We start from the raw sequence: 20,494 nt of genomic DNA, 5'->3' as shown, positions 1-20,494 counted from the left end.
TGGTGTGAAGCTTGTAGCATGGAGAGTGGTGTGGAGGTTGGTGTGGACCTTGGAGTGGAGGGTGGTGTGGAGCATGGCTTGGTGTGGAATGAGGCCTTCTAGCGTCAAGCTTGGCGTGGACTGGGGTTCACTCTATCCTGGTGTGGAGCTTGGCATGGACTCCATTTTTGACATAGAGCATTTTCATGTTTGCCAAAATTTGCTCTACACTTGATCTTTTGTTCAATAACAAACCATTAGTTCCAATCTAAAGCTTACCTTCAAAATTTTCACGAAAAAGCATTAAAAATAAAATAAAACTTGAGTTATTAGGCCATTAATCAATAATTAAGGGTAAAATAAGTGAGTAAAAATCTCACTTATCAGTGGGACTAATTTACAGTAGTCAAATTAAAGTTTTGGTAATTAACACTTAAAACAATGCGTCATATAATTACTTCCTCGTGGTTGCATATCAAATAGTCAATATAAAAACTTTTATTATATATTGAAAAAGGTATATATCAATCCAGTTCCTCTTTATGCCTTCAAGGCTGTCTAAGGAGACACCTGTTTCTATATACAAAAAATGGATAGGAGAAAAGCATGTTCAATTTGTGTGTTTCGCTTCTTCTTCTTCTTTTTTTTTTTTTTTTTTTTTTTTTTTTGGGACAATGGTCAAATTCGAATCCCAACATTCCCAATATCAAAATAAATAAATAAATAAATATTGATTAAAAAAAATGGTTAAACATCTGACACAGTATGCTAGACTTATATCTTCCACCATATTCATCAGCCAAGGTTTCCTTCATGTTCACCGCATGCTATCCAAATCACTTCAAGTTATCATTCAAGCAAATCCAACCCTCCCAGAGAGCCAACAGCAGTCTGTTAAAAAACCAAGTAAATATAATTAAGAAATACTTTATGCATCCATAAGTAATTAAATATGCTTTGCAGCATAATAAAATAAGAATAACGTATAATTACATGAAATGTCGATGAAGAGAAATACATGCCAATTCTATCTGTAACAAAATTCACAAAGTACATGACAGTAATTTCAATACATCAATACATCACTACAGCAAATTGACTACAAGGTGTCATTTCTATATTTAAAACATGCCAAATAACACTACAGAGGAAGACGATTTTGTTATGAGGACAACCACTTGAAAACAATCTTGGGTAGTTTATAAAGCCATACGATGGAGCAGAACCACCCAATCACTGGAAAAATGATCTGCAATGGCAAAATGGAGCAAGAACGCTGGACAAGAACCTAGTACTGCCTACAATTCCAATATAATTTGATCTGGGATAGTGGAGTAGGAGTTTGATCTCTGCCGCCAAGCTAACAGATATGCAAACTAAGGACAAAGAGTGTTTCAAATGGAAACACAGCTTTTGGTTGGAATATTAGTTGCAAAAAGACAGCCAACCTGTTCATTAGGGATCGGAATATCTTTTGCCCCATAACATTAGCAGGCATTCTTTGGATGTTTATGCATCCTAGCATAAAACAAAACAAAACAAGTGTAGGTTTTGAAATCCCAAAGTAAAATAAAAGGTATATATACCGAGGGAATTAGAAAACAAATAAGTGGCAGATACATGTAAAAAAGCGCGACTAGAAGAGCATAAAAGCCAAACCATTGACCCTAACCTTGATGAAGGTAAAAGACACCCTAATGAAGAAGATAAAAGAACTAATGACTTGATTTTTGAGTGACTCCTCTGCTTTGTAATTACTTCTTCCCAAGTACCCAAGCATATATATATAGATGACTCCTGCTACTTTTCATTCTCAGTCAGAATCAGTCAGATTACCCAATATGTCATTTTCAATCAGAGTGAATCTTGCTGCTCACTCTGCAGCTTTTCTGTCGGAGTGCCCAAGTACGTGGATGACAATGGGTTAGTGTTAGCGTTGGGGTTTGAAGAAGGGAGGGAGTGAGAATGGTAGAAAGAGATGTGGGAGATGAGCGAGTCGATTTTGAGCTGGTCCTAAGTCACAAGCGAGTTTTTGCGAAGAAAATTGAGTTTGGATTTGGACATTTTCACTGGTTGCACAGAGCGACCATGCGACAGAGATGGAGACATGAAAAACATGCGAGGGAATGGCAGGTAAAAATTGGATACTGGGACTGCTGGTCTATGGGTCCGATTTTTGTTCTCTACAGTGGATTTCTCTGCTGCATCAGAAAATAAAAACGCACATCTGTTGGGCTATTGTTGGGCCTGGACAAGTGGCCTTGGCCCATTTATTGAGAATAGAGCATCTTCTCTAATAGGTTCAAAAGTCCCACATTCCCATATTTGGTTTCATCTAAAGCGTCTTCCAAACTCCCAAAATACTTAAATATGTCTATTTTGTTTTATTTGTTCATTTGGAGTGAAACTTATACGTCTGTTTCCTTCAACTAGAACATAGATGATTCTTGGGAGATTCCTCAGAATCATCCTCTCTCCAGGTCCTTTTCTCATCTAACAATTCTAATCTCACAGCCCATCTCTCAACCCCTAAATCACAAACCCAAGCGAAATAACCAGGACCCACTTCACATAGTATACGGCACCAATCAAAGGCTACCTTAATGAAACTTTATGGCACATCTACCACTTTTATTTAATGAGAGAGCATATTTTCATTGGTCATAAGGATGACCATATAGTATTCAAGCAAAAAAAAAGGATGACCATATAGTAACCGAATATGCCTAAGAATTCTATTTTCTTCAACGACTCGCTTATACCTTTTCTAAACGCACTTCGTCACGCCAGGCATATGCCCTTTAATATTCTACTAATCTTTTCCGCTAATAAAAACCTTTTCACAAGTCCCAAACATTCCCACACTCATTGCCAAAAATCTTTCACAATTCTCCCTCTCAATTTTTCTTTTATTACATTTTCACTGTCTTATTTTTAGTTAAAAAAGCAAGAAAGTAGTTTTTTTTTTTTTTTTGGGGGGTTGTGGAACAACCAATGAAGTTTGGGAAGCGACTGAAGCATCAAATTCAGGAGACATTACCGGGTTGGCGGGACAAGTTCTTGTCGTACAAGGACTTGAAGAAGCTGGTGAAGCTGATTTCTTCTGCTCCGACGCTGTTGAACGGATCGTCGGAGTATGGGAAGGCGGAGGAGGAGTTTGTATACTTGTTGAACAATGAGATCGACAAGTTTAATGCCTTCTTCATGGAGCAGGAAGAGGATTTCATTATCCGTCATAAGGTACTTCTTAATTTTCTTTCCCTTTTTATATAATCTCGGCGTCCAAACAGCGTTTTTGATTAGATCAGATAGTTAGTAAAATAGTTTTTGTAAAGTTCGTTTCTCTAGCTGCTAAAAAGAAACAAGTGATCGAGATAGAAGCCCCACTACTTGTTCGAATGAAATTCTTGCTTAAATTGACCAAGTTTTTTATGTGATTCATGATTCAACAAATCTAATGGTCCAAAATGAAAAGTTACGATAGGGGTGGTTGTAGTTGATCGAGTCATCTGAGTTGACTGGTTGACAACTAAATTGGGACATCGAATAGGACAACATATAGTTTACTTGCTTGCCTCCTTAAAGCAGTCACGGGTATATAATAACATTGCTCCCACCACGAGATTATTTTTTATTTTTTGAAAAAAAATGACTTCTTGTGCTTGCTTTTATTTAAAAAATAAATAAATAAATAAATAATCATTGAGAAAAGAAAGTCTTATCTTAATCATTTGTGATTGGATTATGTAAAAATATATTTTCCTTTTTAATAATGTAAAAATATCTTTTAAACTGTATATTACTCTCATTTAAAAATATTACTCATATATTTTGCGTTAATTTATTATAGGTTAAATATTACTAAAAGCTGGGATATAACTACTATACAAAATTAAAGTCTAAACAATTACACAATAAGGGCTATTAAATTTATGAAGTAAAAAATATAATATGTTTTTAATTTGAAATGATTCAATATAAATGATATTAAAAAAAAAAAAAAAAAAAGGAACGAAAATAATGAAGTTTCCCAAAAAGCCTTGCAAATTATATATTGTTGTTTTCCTTTGTTTGGCAAAAGAAAAAAATGGTGCTTTCCTTGAAAAAGAAAAGATTAGTAAAATGTCGTTATTCCAAGGCCCCCTCCAAAATGAAAGAGTAGTCCACAAACACTAAATAAATTAATCAGAAAGAATTTGCCGCCCAATTAATGCCAGCCCAAAAATATTTTCAAGTGCTTCTTACAAACATTACAACAATGGAAGCTGCTGAAATATGTATCTGCAAATGCAGGAATTACAACAAAGGATCCAAAGAGTCATAGATAAGTGGGGTCCGGACGGAAGTCATCCTTCAGCGGCTCTCTATAAAGAAGAAATGGTGAAAATCAGAAAAGACATTATTGATTTCCACGGTGAAATGGTTCTCTTAGTGAACTACAGCAATATCAATTACACAGGTAGTTGTTGAGGCAAATCTCTTCCTATTTTCTATATAAAATTTACACTACTAGAAAAAACAATAAAAAAATGGAAACAATGATCCTGAAAAAAACAAACTTGCTGTGTGATTGCAAAGATAATCCAATGCCAATCCACCTTGTAAGCAGCATTAATATTGGATATACTGAAAACATTGAGTTTAAATTATTATACATGTAGGATTGGCAAAAATTTTGAAGAAGTATGACAAGAGAACAGGAGGGCTCTTACGGTTGCCATTCATTCAGAAGGTACTGGAGCAACCCTTTTTCACTACCGATCTGATATCGAAGCTGGTGAAGGAATGTGAAATGACAATAGATGCAGTGTTCCCCGTCGACAAGGAAGAAAAGAAAGAGAAAGAGAAAAGAAAAGAAGCAATAACAGTGGCAGGGGAAGGAATATTTAGGAACACAGTTGCAGCTCTAATGACCATGCAAGAGATAAGAAGAGGAAGCTCCACTTACAGTCAATTTTCTCTGCCTCCTCTCGTATTGCCAGATTCTGATCTCATCCACGCCTTCCAACTCAACACTTTCATACCAATTATCTAGATTTTATTATTCAACTAAGCAAAAAACACTACCACACGATTGCAATAGCATAATTGGAATTTTATACCTTTTGAATATGTTTTGGGGGATATGTGCCACTCTCCCCTGCTGGTTATTGTATCTGCTTGCTCTGCTTTGGTTGTAAGCAGTTTACCTAATTTTATTCACATCTGTAATTTTTTTTTTTTTTTTTGGTTTTCTTTTAGGGGTTGTGTTACATAGCTTAGTATTCACAAATTAATGGAGACTATTGTTGTAGAAATTCAAAATAACTATCGTATTTGGAAAATAACCATTTAAATTGCGAGTAATTATCACAAAATGCAAATAAGGTGCATGCAAAATAGAGGAAACATAATAATTATTGTTCTTAATTTTTTGGCAATTTCATTCAAATTAAGATGTATGAGCATTCCTTAATTGTGTTTTTGGACCCTAAGAGAATCAGCACAAATCCTGTTTGTGAATGACTTATTCATTTATTTATTTTTTTGCTTTTCTTTTTTGTAAAAAAAATTAACTCAAACACCAGACATTGCAAACATACATTTCCCCAGACGTTGATAAGCTGGTAATGGTGGATATATATAAATTTAACTTCTTTTTCATTTTTTTAAGAGAAAAATTAACAAATAGTTGCAGGAAACTTGGAAAAAACAATATAACCAAAAAAAAAAGAAGAAATTTGCGGGGTACGATAGCAATTAACATTGAAGCCCAAATACAGTGGCAGAGCCGCACTTGGGCTGGCGGCACGGCCCCTGCTCTTTTTATGTTTTATTTTTTATTTTTTATTTTTTGCTATATATATATTTTATTATATTTGAGATTTATTTTAGTATTTTACATATACTGGCCCCAATATTTTATTAGCTTTTTTTATCAATTAAATATGACCATAAAGAGTTTATAATTATATATAAATTATTATTAAAATAATTAAAATAATAAATAAGTTGTATAAAAAGAATATAAATTGGTCTGTTATTTAGATATAGATAACTAAGCATGTATGTTATAATCTTTAATTCTAAACTAAATAATTTTTATAGAGTATGAGAACTTGAGTATTTTACTATCAAATTGACAAATGAATCTTTGCTCTTTCTCTTCCAACATATTTTTATTTATATTCAATAAAATTAAATAATTTAATTTATGATTGTTTAATTTATTTTCAGAGAAAATAAACATTTTATTTTTTTTAAATAGTTTGATTATAAATGTTAATTTTTTTATAAACAGTAATTTAACTTCCAGCCCCTACATCCTAAAATTCCTGGCTTCCTCTTGTCCGTCCGATTGAGCTCGATATCGAAAATGTTGAATTCCATGTCAAATTTTAAAACCATATTTGGCCAGTTTTGCTATCCAAGTCCAACCTATTAAATATTGGAAGAAACATAATCCAAGAGTATTCTCTTTTGGGCCGTTACAACTTTGGAACTTTAGCTTAAGGGTTTTTTCGATAAATAGCCACTATACAACTCTATTTTAGAAAAATAGTAAATTTTTTTATTTTTTTAAAAACTAACCAATATTTTATCCATTTGGACTAAAGTACCCTTATCTATATATATATATATATATATTTTTTTTTTTTTGTTCTTTTCTCTATCAAAACGCAGGGCCATGTATAAGGGTTTCAGTTTTTTTTTTTTTACTTTCCCTTTGAAAACGCAGCTAGGGCATTTCAAAAATTACCATCCCGGCCACCATTTTCACCGACATTCGTCTCCCATTCGCCGGCATCGTCCTCGTCCATTGTAACATAGCATCCTTATAAGTGCTCAATCGTTTTCTCCCATATTCTGTTTTGGGCATGTGCTAGGCGTACACTATGGAGTTGGAAGCAGAGGTTGCAAAGTTGAAAGAAGAGAACCAGGAATTGAAGAAAAAGCAGGTAAATTTTCATGCGTACGCTTATATAAATCAGTGATTGCAAATAAGCTTGCATTCCATTCCTGTGGCTAACAATTTTGTGGTTATCTTTGGTTGCTGCAGGCAGAAATGCTAGAAATGCAGAAGAATCAGGTATTGCTCCGACTTATTATATCCTGTCAGTCCCCCTGAAATATTCAATTTAAATATTTGATTCTTTCAGCTAATATTGCATCCAGATTCAGTTCAATTCAACCATGTCCAATTCTTAATACTCGCTATCTTAAGCAGATTCTATTTTCCTTATGGTAAATTGGACAAAATGTTGGTAACCGAACTCAGCAAGGATATGATCCATAGTTTTCGGATTACTTGTTATTGTGTTTGCAAATTTAATATTGCTGTTCCAGTTTGACATTTATCATAACTAAAGGTAAATTCTATTATAATGTAGGCAATGGAGATGATGAATGTGCAGCGGGGAGTAAAGAAACGGTGCTTGAGACGAACGCAGACTGGTCCATGGTGAAGCATGAAGGGATTGTGATTTCTGTGGTTGAAAATTATGGCACTCAGGCTGTAAATATCTTTTAAGGCAAATGCGTTTTTCTGGTGTAGATCAAGAGAGGTTTAGTGTGCTGTAGATTAAACCTTCCTTAATATTTTACTTGCTAGCTTTGTACATTTATTTATATTATTATTTTTCATTTTTTTATACATTTTCTTACTCTTGCATGATGAAATAGCACTCTAGGTACCCATATGTCATTATCTGCTGGCAAATTGTGCATTATTGAAGTTCTAAAGAAACAAGTGGCAGAAGACAGGGGAGCCATACATATATGGTAGGAAATGTGTGTGCGTATATATATATATATATATATATATATATTAGAATATTTTATTTTTTTGGATGACTATATTATAGAATATATATTTGTATATATAATATATATGATAACATTGTCATGCTGGCAAATTGCAAATTCTTTATGGATCAGCAATGCGTAAATACATGTATAAATATGAAACATCTAAATAATCAGTTAGTCTTGAGCTTCTTTGAAAATAATTTCTATACTTAGATCTAAGCCATCTAGAAATGGAATTTGTAAATGGAATTTGTTGAGTTGTATAGGATAGCAAGGTGTTTGAAGTGACTTTCACAGTTCACACTACAATCTTGCCAAACTATTTTGGTGGTTTTGTTTACTTTCTTAATAAAAACATCACATTTTTTGTCCACTCTACACCAATATATATATATATATATATATATATATATATATATATATTATCTCTGTTTTAGAAAACCTGCTGTCCACGGATTATCATGAACCCACTTATACATATAAATAAAATTGTTGAGCAATCAAAACCAAAAGATTATTACGCATGTGATAGATTCAAAACTATGTCATTTTGAGTATTTAATCCTGATATGAATCTTCAACATGACATATGATCTGGTTTAGCTATCAATGCAATCTATCTTGCTTGCTAGGTCCCAACCGATATTATATATTATATGCATATATATTCAATAAAATATCAGAGATATCTATATCATGTATCTATAATCTATATATTAATAATATGTGTCTGTCTGAGCTTGTTATTTTCCAATCTTACCTAAATTTTAACTGCTATATCTTCATCATGTTATATATACAGTTTTCTAGGGAGACCAATTTAACAATTTTACAATATAGTACGATATTATAAGAGAAATGGTAAAGATTTGCAAGTAGAGTCCAAAAGAAAGTGAGACAAGGATTTGAAATGAAATTAAAGAGAGAGAAATATCTGCCTCCTGTCTAGGTAGAAATAATATCTTTGAGATGGTGATGGATGAGAGGCAAATTTTGGAATACAACAATATATGTCTTCTCATGAAAGACATGAACATTTCATGGAAGGTAGATCATAAATGCATGCAAGTTGCATTCGATTTGGAGACGAACTACATACATGTATTTATGTATGGACCATTTTATTACAAAATTACATATTTCCTGGCCTCTTACTTCTATCAACTCAGTCCCATTAACTTTTGGTCATTAACTTTTGGACCTTCAATTAATTTTTATGTCACAAATGTTCCCACCACATTACCATCCTCACCTTTTTCATTAATTTTTCGTTTTCAATTTTATTTTCAGTTGCATTGTTTTTTTGCTATTATATTCTCCATAAGAAAGACAGCTCCATATCTATATATGCATTAATTGTTTGCAATTTGTACTTCTCTACTATGTTCAGTTGAGCATTGAACTTTTTTTCTTTTTCTTTTTTTTTTTCCTTTATTTCTTCTTTTGTTTTTGGCCAAAGCAAACGGTAGAAATAATTCCATGCCAAACAGGAGGTTGATTAGCTATCAATGTTTATCTTAACCAGCCTGATAATTTGCTCAACTTATTCAATAAGGCAAATGATATGGAATTGTATGGATTATATTTGTTTAAAAGGGTTTATGCTTCTTGTGGTTTTTTTCTGTTGGTGGAAAATTTCCAAATTTCTCATATGCTCTTGTTCATATGCACATCTTACACATATAATATGCTAAATTTGATTGCTGCATGGTTACTAATATTGATTTTCTATTTCTTTCAGCATTGGAGGAGCAACTGATGGACTGAGCAGAAAATTGAAGCACAAAATTTGCGATCGTGGAGTTACAAGTGCAAGCTGATAAAATTACACATAGACTCACAGAGATAGATAAAGAGAGAGAGATATATATAAATAGATAGAGAAGCATTGGTGGTGGTTTGTCCCCCATTAATGTAAGTTGCTTCTCTGTACAACATAGAAAATATTTTGCAAACTAATTTCGCTTTAATGTAACGAACTTATCTGAAAACCTTTAGTTGTGCTGTATTGAATGAGTTTTACAATTTTGAACTTTGTCATTATGCGCTATGCTTATAATATTGTTTTATTTGGTGTGACAGAAATGTTTGTGTTGCATGGTTAGAATGTGAAATGTGAAATTAGAACTATTGTGAAGTTGTGTTTTTGTTTGAATTTAATGGGAGGTTTGAATGTGAAACCATAATATATCTATAGGTTATCTTTACGAAGCAATGTATAATGTACACTATTAATGTATAATGTATTATGCGCTGGTTTGAAAATCCCGTTGGTGTATGTTATTTTGGTTCTGGAAAATTTTCCACCCCGAGGAAAATATTTTCTCTTTTTTTCCTCCTGGCGGGAATTTTTTTACTCCTGGAGGAAAAAATTTCCTCCAGGCGGAAAATGTTTTCCTCCTGGAGGAATTTTTTTCCTCCAGGCGAATTTCCTCCAGGAGGAAAACATTTTTCTCCTGGAGGAAATTTTTTCCTCCAGGCGGAAAACCTTTTCCTCCAGGCGGAAAAATTGTCCTTCAGGCTTTTCTCGTGTCGGAAAAAATGTTTCCTCCATCTGTTATGTTTTGTTGTATTTGATTTGCAGATAAATGGATTCAGATTACCAACGAAGGTTTTGGGACTCGGAGATATCGAGGGCAAAGGTTAATTGTAGATCGAACTTCTGGAAAGCCGTGTCGGATATTAAGTTCAAACTGACTCCAGCCCAAATAAAGAAGTTTGAGGATAGCTCCACCGAGGATAGCCCAAAGACAAACATTATATAAGATGAAGATGGAATTAACAAAAAATGTAGTGACATTTAAAATCAATAACCATTTTAAATAAAAATAAAATTGATATATGTTTGTTTTTATTTTCAAAATCATTTGGACATTTCATAAAATGATATGTAAACTAAATATTGAAAATCAATTCCAGAAAGCATCTGTGTACATTATCAAAAATTCTCACAACAAATATTTCTCCATTTTTAAATGTGGTTGCACGTAGTCGCCATTTACAAGTATTTTCCAAGCATACAACCTCATACCGTTGTGTAGTTGATCGTGTCACCTTGAACTCCTTATTTTCTCGCATGCAATAGATACTCAGTTTATTCTGTAGGTCACGTTTGTTGCGAAATAATTGTCCAACTACTATGCTCTCACAGCCAGTGAACTTTGACGAAAATATGGCCATAGAACCACTTCTGTTGCTCGATGATATGTGGTCACTTGTAGCACGATGAACCCTAACATTATCAACTCCTTCATTGTTCATTTCAGGATGCATATCATTATCATTATCCGGCAACTCATGATCAAAATCTACATCATTATGACCAACATCATCCCCTGCTGCATTGTAATTCTCATCATGATCAATATGATGCAACTGCTCATACTCCTCGTCGTTAGGAAACCGTTCAGCATAGTCACCTCCAACATCAACTCCTTCGTGAATGTTAAATGATGTCCAGGCCCCCCCACGAACATCAACTTGATCTCTAAACTGAGTTTTTTGAACCATAATTTCCTGAGATGTAGCCTGAATTGGTTCAGTACCGGAAGCTTGTGGTAGACGACCGCCAATTGGAGGACAAGAAAAAGAATGAAGATTACTCCCACTATCCGAAGCAAATGCTGTTTGATGAACATTTCTACATACATGTTCAACTTTTGAAATCACCTCAACATACAATGGAGGCCGCATCATTGTCATCCCTCCATTCCTCACTTCTTGAAGAAAGCATTTCACATCCCTATCACATCGTATTTCTGTAGGATCCAACTTTTCTGCACATCGTCCATATATCCATTTTAGCTTTAGCAAATATTCATTTCGATCTATCTCAATAGAATTGAAAATCTCATCCTCTAACTCTGATTTTGTGCATCTCTTGCCGATGGAAACCATTACATTTTTACCATTTCGATATTCCCAATCACCACTATCATTTTGTACCAATGTTCCATTGTATAAAACCGCAATTACAATGTCATCATCTTCCATTTGACTACAAAATTAAATGAATAACGTTAAACTAAATCAATAAATATATAAAATTTTGAATAATATTAAACAAACATATTAACTGTATTAAAAAAGTTGATTCTGTTTTTTTTTTCGGGCCAAATATAGCTTTTTCCTACTGGCGGAAAACTGGCGGAAAATTGGCGGAAAACTGGAGGAAAACTGGCGGAAAAATGGCGGAAAATTGGCGGAAATTTGCGAAAACTGACAAACTGGAGGAAATTGGCGGAAATTCATCTTTTTCGCCAAATTTCCTCTGTTTTTACTGTTTTTCGCGATTTTTCAGTTTTACACAAAATTTCTCCCATTTTCAAACCATATGCCACCTAAAGTATCTTTAAAATCACATAGAACATCTCATAAATCAATTTCTTGCATACCCATATCAAATAAAAAGCTTAAAAAACCCTAAACTAATAAAACTTACAAGAAAAAATAGAAAGAGAAAAAACAAAAAAAACATATATTTCCTTACTTTCATTTAATAAGAAAAAAGATAAAATTTTTACCTGATTTTAGTTTGAGATATGAGAAAATACAAAAAAATGAGAGTGAGAGGCGATGAGATGCAAAGAGTTTAGAGAAACCCCACGAACAGTTTTGTATAAACCCCACCCCCACGAACGAACGGCTGTGTAGAAGAAAGGAAAGCTTTTGTGTAATTTTCAATTTTATCAAGGGTATTTTTGTTCCAAGGTGGCTAGTTTTTTTTTAAAAAAAAAATTTTGCTATTTTTCTAAAATGTAGTTGTAAGGTGGCTATTTATGGGAAAAACCCTTAGCTTAATTTTTAGGATCTTTGCTACCATCGTGACCACCTGAAAGTTGTGTTTGAAATCCAAAGTTTCCAATTAGCTGAAAAGACCTTTTGGAAATAAACTAAGTTTAGCTCGATAATACTAAGATTTTAAAAAATTGCTGTAGTTCTATTGAAGAAAAAATCAACTTCTTCTATATTGAAGAAAAAATCATTAAAGTGTCTGGTAACTCATATTAATAATAGTATTGTTAAATGTAAAAGTTACAAATAAATATTTGATTACTTACTAAATTGAATCGTTGTAAATTTTATACTTATTAAAATGGACATGATGTATATAAATTCTTTTCAAAATATATATATATATAAATTATGTTATGATATTTTTAAAAAAAAAATCCAATAAACCAATACTTTATAAAAATGCTTAACTTAAAAAATTTTTTATTTTGACAAAATGGCAGAAGGTGTTGCGTTAAAATATATGATTTTTTATTCATTTTATCCAGATCCTAATTTTAAATTAAAATATTTAACAGCCAAAAGATTGTTTATATATATATAACGTTTATTTATATATTAATTTAGTTAATTCATATTATAATTTATATTTGAGTTTTTATTTAGAGAGTTTTAATTTGTGTATGATTTTTAATATGATAAAAGATAAATATAATTTAGTATTGTATTAATTAATTAAGGATATTTTAGAAATTTAAATTTATTTATCCTTATTACAAAAGAATCAAATTTGAAAAATCATCTTAGAACCTACCTGATTCTAGAAATTGCTTTGCAACTGTCAAACTTCTCAAACAATCAATTTTATTAGAGTTTTAACAAAACCTAAATGACTTTAAATTCTTTTATAATTGATTTTAGAACTTGCAAAATCATTGTCAAGGGAAGCCTAAAGCCATGTTTGGCATAGCTTATGAGAATCTAAATACAGCTTTTGAGGCTTAAAATATGTTAATTAAAATGTCTATTATTTTATTTATTTATTTATTTTTATCAGTTACGATAATTTCTTCCAACATCTTGAATTCATAATCTTGAGTGATATATTAATTGAACCAAACTTATCATTGAGGGCAAAGTGGGACATTTGAATTATTGACTTTTATAAGGAGAAACAATGGAATGCATATGACACTTTACACCTTACCATGTATAATGGCCAACTAACCTCTTAGATCTGTCTCAAAAATGCTAGTTAAAAAATTTATTTTGTTTTATTATGCTTTTTTTTTTTTTTGGTTAGTTTATGTGATATACCAAAATATGAATATATGTATATATATATATATACATGTAAAACTTTAAATAATTTTATATTTGTAATTTTTTAAAATTTTTCAACATTTATTTCTGTGTTTTAAGAAAATCAAAACGTATCACTAATATTATGATTATTAATTAGAAAATATTATTTTATGTCCAAAAAATATCTATTTGGAAACAAAACTTATGTAATATGAATGAGTTTTTTTTTTTCTTTTAACACAATTAATGGCTTTTTTTTTTAGGGTAAATATTATTATAGCACTCCCTAATTTTTTATTTTTTGAATGCTACGTATATTCCTATTATAAAACATTATTATTATAGCCCCTTTACATTTTGTTTTTATTTCAGTATATCAACATTTTTTTAAACTCTTACTCATAAAATCAGAATTTAATCCATTTTCCCTTCCTTTACCATTTCTTTTTTTCACTTCTATGTATATATATATATATATATATATTTTTTTTTTGAGAACTTTGGAAAAAGAAAAACAAGCGCGCGCACGCACACGCCAGCACGCATGCACCCACACACACACAATGTTTCAATCCCCTTTCCCAATTTATCAAAAAGAAAAAGTTATACATAATAACCTTGACTTGACTGTGTCAAATATAAATTCAAGATTTAAGTTTAATATATATAAAACTATTTCTTTTTCATTAAAAGAAAGAAAAAACAAATTATAAATTTGATTTTATTATATATTATTTTTATTCATTAATTTTCATTTTTAAAAATGGATAAAAAAAATTTATTAAATGCAGAATAAATTGATCAAATTTTAACTTAATTGTTAATATTTTTTTTTTAAAAAAAACCTATATTGAAAAGAAAGTGAAATGTAAAGAATTATATTGATATTTTTCTTAACAAAAATGTCATATTAAAACAAGGAATGAAGAACATATCAAAGCTTTGGAATATTATTTTCGGACACTAGAACGGAATTTATTTTTAACACAAACTTTTAATAATATGGTCGTGATCTGTCATTATGTGTGACTATCTCCACAATAGGCTGTGGTTATATTTATCCTTTTATTTTTTTAATTGGGTAAACCATTTGAAAGGAAGTTTAATTAAATATTGAGGAGATCGAAACACTTATGCGAGTAGAAGAAGTAGAGGAGTTACCATTTGAAACATTTTAAAGGAAAGAAAGCAAGCAATAAAAGTTTATTATAATAATTTTGACCCCCCCCCCCCAAAAAAAAATAAAAAAAAGGTTGATTAGAATCAATGCAATGGGAGCAAAGTTGACCAATAAAGCTAAAGGCTGAGTTGCAGCTGTGATAACATCTCCGGCGTTCCAATTTGAAAATTGCATACCAACATATTTAGTCTTTTAACAGACCCAACATTGATTACGAACAAACTTCAGCCTCTTAGGGAGAATCAGATTGAACAAGTAATTACCTCAACATTTCTATTTAAAAGCTTCTCTCGATCAATGCATATCACGATCATGCAGTATTGAATGCCAACTCTAATTAGCTAGTACAATAACTCCACTCTTATTTTCAAACAATCATTTAGCGATTTCCTAAATTGTCAACCAGCCAGTAATAGTACACAGGTATAATACTATCAAAAAATGAGGGCAAAAAAAAAAAGAAGAGCTTTTAGAACAATATAGTAGCGATAAGTACCAAATATTTAGCTATTTTTCCCAAGACCGCAGTCAAGAGTTTTCCCCTAGTTGTAATATCCAAATTCCGCCACCAATCCATACAACCCTTTTTCCTCCAATACACATTCGCAGCCACTCCCACGGCATTTGCTTTTTCTTTCAATTTCACCCCTCTTTTCTTCTTATTATTAGTGTTGTTATTTAGCCACGCCAACCTCAGAGCCACCTCTAGCCCGTTGGCCACAAATGCTTCAATACTGTAATACCCTTTTGCTTTCAACCACTCCAATTCTACCCAATCCGATCCCAATTCACTACTCTCTTCGCCTCTCAAGAAGCTTCCGTTAGAAATTCCATCCATGGCCTCCACGAACCTATCCAAATTCTCCACCAAGTCCTCGCTCACGGTCAGGGAATCCATATCCTTCACTGAACACGAGCACTCCTCGATTCTCTCACCTTCCCTCGAATTGAACAACCGAGTTGCCTCAAATATTCTCCTCTCCGACCGGTTCGACTCGGCAACCCTAGACAGGAGGCCACGTGACTTCTTGGAGCAGAGGCCTGGAAGGTCGCGCGTGGGCAGGTCCGGGAGGACTATGAAGAGGCCGTGACCGCGCGTGCGTACTGTTCCGAGCATCTGAATGAGAACCTGGACAAATTTCGAGTTCGACGACCGTGAGGTGAGCTTGACGCTGGTGGAGGCTGAGAGAGGAGAACCATTTGAGAATGGAGGACCTTGGGTTGGGGTTGGGGTTGGGGTTGGGGTTTGAAGAAGGGAGAGAGTGAGAATGGTAGAGAGAGATGTGGGAGGTGAGCGAGTCGATGAGCTGGTCCTGAGTCATGAGCGAGTTGTTGCGAGGGAGATTGAAGCCGGATTTGGACATTTTCGATGGTTGCAGAGACTAAGCGGCAAAGATGGAGACATGAAAACATGCGAGGGAATTGCGGGTTGGATACTGGATAGCGGGTTTGGGGATCCGATTTTTATTCCTTATGACCGTACAGTAATTTTTTAAAATAATTCTACCTTCCAAAATTTGGATAAACAGTAACACAATTGATTTTTTCTTTCATGATTATTAAACATTAATAATTTATTAAGCATTTAAATACTATTACATTATTGTTTTTCAAAATTTTAATAAATAAATTTAATAAGCATAGCATCACTCACTAATTTTTTTTTTGGGTAATTATTATTCCGCAATTCTCCGCTCTCCCCGTGTTAATGACCGTATCGGCAAATGATCATACTCTCCGTGGATATTTATTTATTAATTATTATTATTGTTTTATCTTCCTTTTTTTTTTTTTTTTTTGGTTTACCGATCAATGAATCTCGAACTCAAGACCTGCAATTTGGAATGATTTGCATTGCCCACAAGCTGAGCTCACGGATCGGTTATTTTATCTTCGTCTGGGGGGCCCAAAGGGTCTTATTCACTTGTAATCAACCCGCTCACAAAAAAATAAATAAATAAATAAATATGGCTTAAACATTAAAAAAAAAAAATTAAATTAAACATCTAACACACACAGTATGTTACACTTATCCAACATTTTCTTTATTAATATTGCACGATTGAAACTTGCAATGAAAATTCATGAAAAGCATTAAAATTAAATATTTAGACTTATATCTTCCACTATGAAACATTAATTCATCTGCCAAAATGTTTCCCTTTCAACTTTGATGATCATGTCCCAACTGCATGCTGTCCGAATCACTTTTAGTTACCATTCAGGCAAATCCAATCCTCCTGTGCAGCCAATATTTTGTTAAAAAAAAAAAAAAAAAAAAAAGGTAAATTTTGTTTAAGAAATACGTAATGCATCCATAAGTAATTGAATATGCTTTGCAGCATAATAATGATAATAATTTATGTATATGGAATGTCGATGAAGGGCAATACACGTCCAATTCAACCTGTAACAATAATCACAAAATACATAGCAGTAATTTTAATATATCCATACAGCAAATTGACTATGAGGTGCCATTTATATACAAAATATACCTTGTCACATTACAGAGGAAGAATATTTTGTTCCGAGGACAGCCACTTGTAAACAATCTTGACGAGGTAACACAGCCATAAGATGAAGCAGAACCACCCAACAGCTGGAAAAATGATCTGCAGTAGCAAAATGGAAGCAAGAGTGCCAGACAAGAGCCGATTATTGCCTATAAGTCTAGTATAATTTGATCTGGGATGGTGGCGTAGGAGTTTGATCTCTGCCGCCAAGGAAACAATATAGACAAGCAAAGCAACGACAGCGACGAACATGGTTCTATGGTGTGTTTCAAATGGAGACACATCTTTTGGTGTGAACATTAGTTGCAAAAAGACAGCCAACATGTTCATTAGGAACTCAAACAACTTATGCCATAACATAATAGCATTCTCTGGTTCCTGTTGCACCCTATCATAAAACAGAACAAAAAAGAGCAGGTTTTGAAATCCTTTTAAAGTAAAACAAAGCAACTACAAAAAACAATAAACAAATAAATGGTAGAGATTTAACCTTGACGAAGGTAAAAGACTCCAAAGGTTCCCCATTATCCTTGTTACAGAGGGAAAGTTCCTCATTATCCTTGATACAGAGGGAAAGCAACCAAACCGCTGGCTTTGATTTCCGGATGTCCTAGCTGGAAAGAAAGGAAGGTTGAAGTGGAACCGGGAAAGAGGAGGTCGGGTGGAATGCTTTGCAATGAGGGAGGGGGATATAAATAAGGTTAAAAAAATCCTGTCTTAACGTCAAACCGATCCAATCTTTTCATTTATATTACCAATCTTTTGATTTAACGTCAAACCAATCCAATCTTTTCATTTATATTACCAATCTTTTGATTTATACAGCAATATTTTTGCTTGTGCGAACGTTACCGTATCTTATATTAATTTTCAAAAAAATGCTAATTTATGATATGGGACTAATTTATAGCAATGAAATTAAAGTTTTGGTAATTAACACTTAAAACAATGCGTCATATAATACTCCCTCGTGGTTGCATATCAAATAGTCAATATAAAAACTTTTGTTACATATTGAAAAAGGTACATAATACATATCAATCCAGTTCCTTTTTATGCCTTCAAGGCTGTCTAAGGAGACACCTGTTTCTATATACAAAAAATAGATAAGAGAAAAGCATGTTCAATTTGTTTGTATCGCTCTTTTTTTATTAAAAAAAAAAAGAAAAAAAAGAAGAAAAGAGACTATTTTCGAACGGGGCACATTAATCATACAGAATTAACTGTTTTATTAACAATTATTTTTGTTTGCCGATCATTGTGTTAATCGTAAATGTTAGTTGAGGTTCAAAAAATACAAGTGTGTGAACTCTTATTTATTTATTTTTCTTCCTTTCTCCTTTTTGATAATAAGTTTTGAGAACACTTTTTCATAATACCTTTGCTATTGATATTATTGCACATCAAATTATAACGGTATTTACACCCCAAACTATATAAAAACTTGTAGTGTTGGTCTTTTTGCAGTATCAGTCCAATTGATATAGGAAACTGGGCAGCGGACTTGGGGGGTCCCAGTTTAGTTCTTCCCCGTGGTTTCTCGGCCGTATCAATAATTGACCTTTGTGGGTGTACCGCGCGTATCAATAAATTCACCATACACTAATTTAGTGTCTTATTTATTTGGGTCGAATTATTAGTATTAGTTTAGGAGGCTATCTGGTTTGCAATCAAGCCTTTAGTATGCGTATTCTATCCCCCCACACCCCCCCCCCCCCCCCCAACAAAAAAAAAAAAAAAAAGAAAAAGAAAATATGCTTATTTTTTATGAATTTAAAAAAAAAAAAGATGTCGGACTTCAAAATTCAGAAGAAGATTAAAAATAGGAAGATACAACATAAGCTCATAAAATATTTTAAGAAAGTATTAACAAACAAACAGTAATTAGAGATAGTAATAAAAACACATAACATATATCATACCCACTATGAGTGCCATTTAATGTATTTTCTACATACCACGAGAGCTTTTGAAGACAGCTACTCGTAAAATAAGACGAAGTAGAACCGCCCCAAAGCTGGAATGATAATCTGCAACAGCAAAATGGAGGCAAGAAAGCAAGACAAGAGGCTAGTATTCCCATAATTCCAAGGAAATATGAATTGGGATAATGGAGGAGTATTTTTATCTCTGTGGCCAAGGAAACAATATATAAATATGCAAAGTCATCAAGAAGATAAACATAGTTCTATGGCGTGAGTGTCAAGGCGAAACACAGATTTTGGTTGGAACATCAGTTGCAAAAGGACAGACAGCGTGCCTATGAGAAATATGAAGGTCTGATGCCATATCATGCTACCATTCTCTGGTTCAACAATGAGATCGACAAGTTTAATGCGTTTTTCATGGAGCGGGAGGAGGATTTCATTATCCGTCATAAGATACTTTTTTTTAACTTTTCTTTCCCTTTTATAAACTTGGCGTCCAGAAGCTTTTTCAATACGATCAGGCAGCTAGTTAGTAAAATAGTTATGGTGAAGCTGGTTTTTTTTGGTCGCTGAAAAAAGCAACTAATCGATATAGAAGCCGCATATGCTAGTTAGAATGAATTTCTTGCTTAAATTGACAAAATATTTGATATCATTCATGATTCAACAAATTTAAATGGGTCCAGAGTGAAAAGTTACGGTAGGGGGTGGTTGTATCACATTGCTCCCACCACGAGATTTTTTTTTTTTTTTTTTTTCTTTCTTTCTAAGGATGCCTTGTGCTTTTATTTAATAAATAAATAAATATTGAGAAAAGAAAATTTCATCTTAATCATTTATGTTTAGATTATGTAAAAACTTATTTTTCTTTTTAATAATATAAAACAATAATGTCAAGGTGATCAAAATTTAATTATTTATGTTTACATTATGTAAAAACTTATTTTTCTTTTTAATAATATAAAACAATAATGTCAAGGTGATCAAAATTTAATTATTTATGTTTACATTATGTAAAAACTTATTTTTCTTTTTAATAATATAAAACAATAATGTCAAGGTGA

General features: G+C 32.6%; 2 protein-coding genes and 1 pseudogene across 2 annotated transcripts in view; 2 read left to right on the top strand and 1 right to left on the bottom strand.

Annotated features, from left to right (window-relative positions):
- The window catches only part of LOC132804514 (uncharacterized), a 30,234-nt gene extending 13,737 nt beyond the window's left edge, over positions 1-16,497 (bottom strand). Inside the window, exon 1 of the mRNA XM_060819054.1 lies at positions 15,483-16,497. Coding sequence (XP_060675037.1) covers positions 15,483-16,103 — 621 coding nt within the window. The 5' untranslated portion in view covers positions 16,104-16,497. The remainder of the gene's footprint in view (positions 1-15,482) is intronic.
- LOC107424181 (SPX domain-containing protein 3) lies at positions 2,793-5,317 on the top strand. Its single transcript, XM_048479195.2, has 3 exons — positions 2,793-3,219; positions 4,273-4,438; positions 4,641-5,317. Exons 1-3 carry the CDS (start codon positions 2,974-2,976, stop codon positions 5,012-5,014), a joined length of 786 nt encoding a protein of 261 aa, XP_048335152.2. The 5' UTR covers positions 2,793-2,973; the 3' UTR covers positions 5,015-5,317.
- The window catches only part of LOC132804573 (SPX domain-containing protein 3-like), a 44,792-nt pseudogene continuing 40,552 nt past the window's right edge, over positions 16,255-20,494 (top strand).

The sequence above is a fragment of the Ziziphus jujuba genome, chromosome 7 (assembly GCF_031755915.1).
Source record: "Ziziphus jujuba cultivar Dongzao chromosome 7, ASM3175591v1".
NCBI classification, from domain to species: Eukaryota; Viridiplantae; Streptophyta; class Magnoliopsida; order Rosales; family Rhamnaceae; genus Ziziphus; species Ziziphus jujuba.
The sequence above is the reverse complement of the archived record's forward strand: the minus strand, read 5'-3'. Positions and strand labels throughout refer to the sequence as shown.

What these genes read in the sequence shown, in the direction of transcription:
- LOC107424181 (XM_048479195.2), top strand. Translation starts at nt 2,974, where the DNA reads ATGAAGTTTGGGAAGCGACTGAAGCATCAAATTCAGGAGACATTACCG. An exon ending in ATTTCATTATCCGTCATAAG is followed by an intron (nt 3,220 to 4,272) that starts GTACTTCTTAAT and finishes CTGCAAATGCAG; the next exon opens with GAATTACAACAAAGGATCCA. An exon ending in CAGCAATATCAATTACACAG is followed by an intron (nt 4,439 to 4,640) that starts GTAGTTGTTGAG and finishes TTATACATGTAG; the next exon opens with GATTGGCAAAAATTTTGAAG.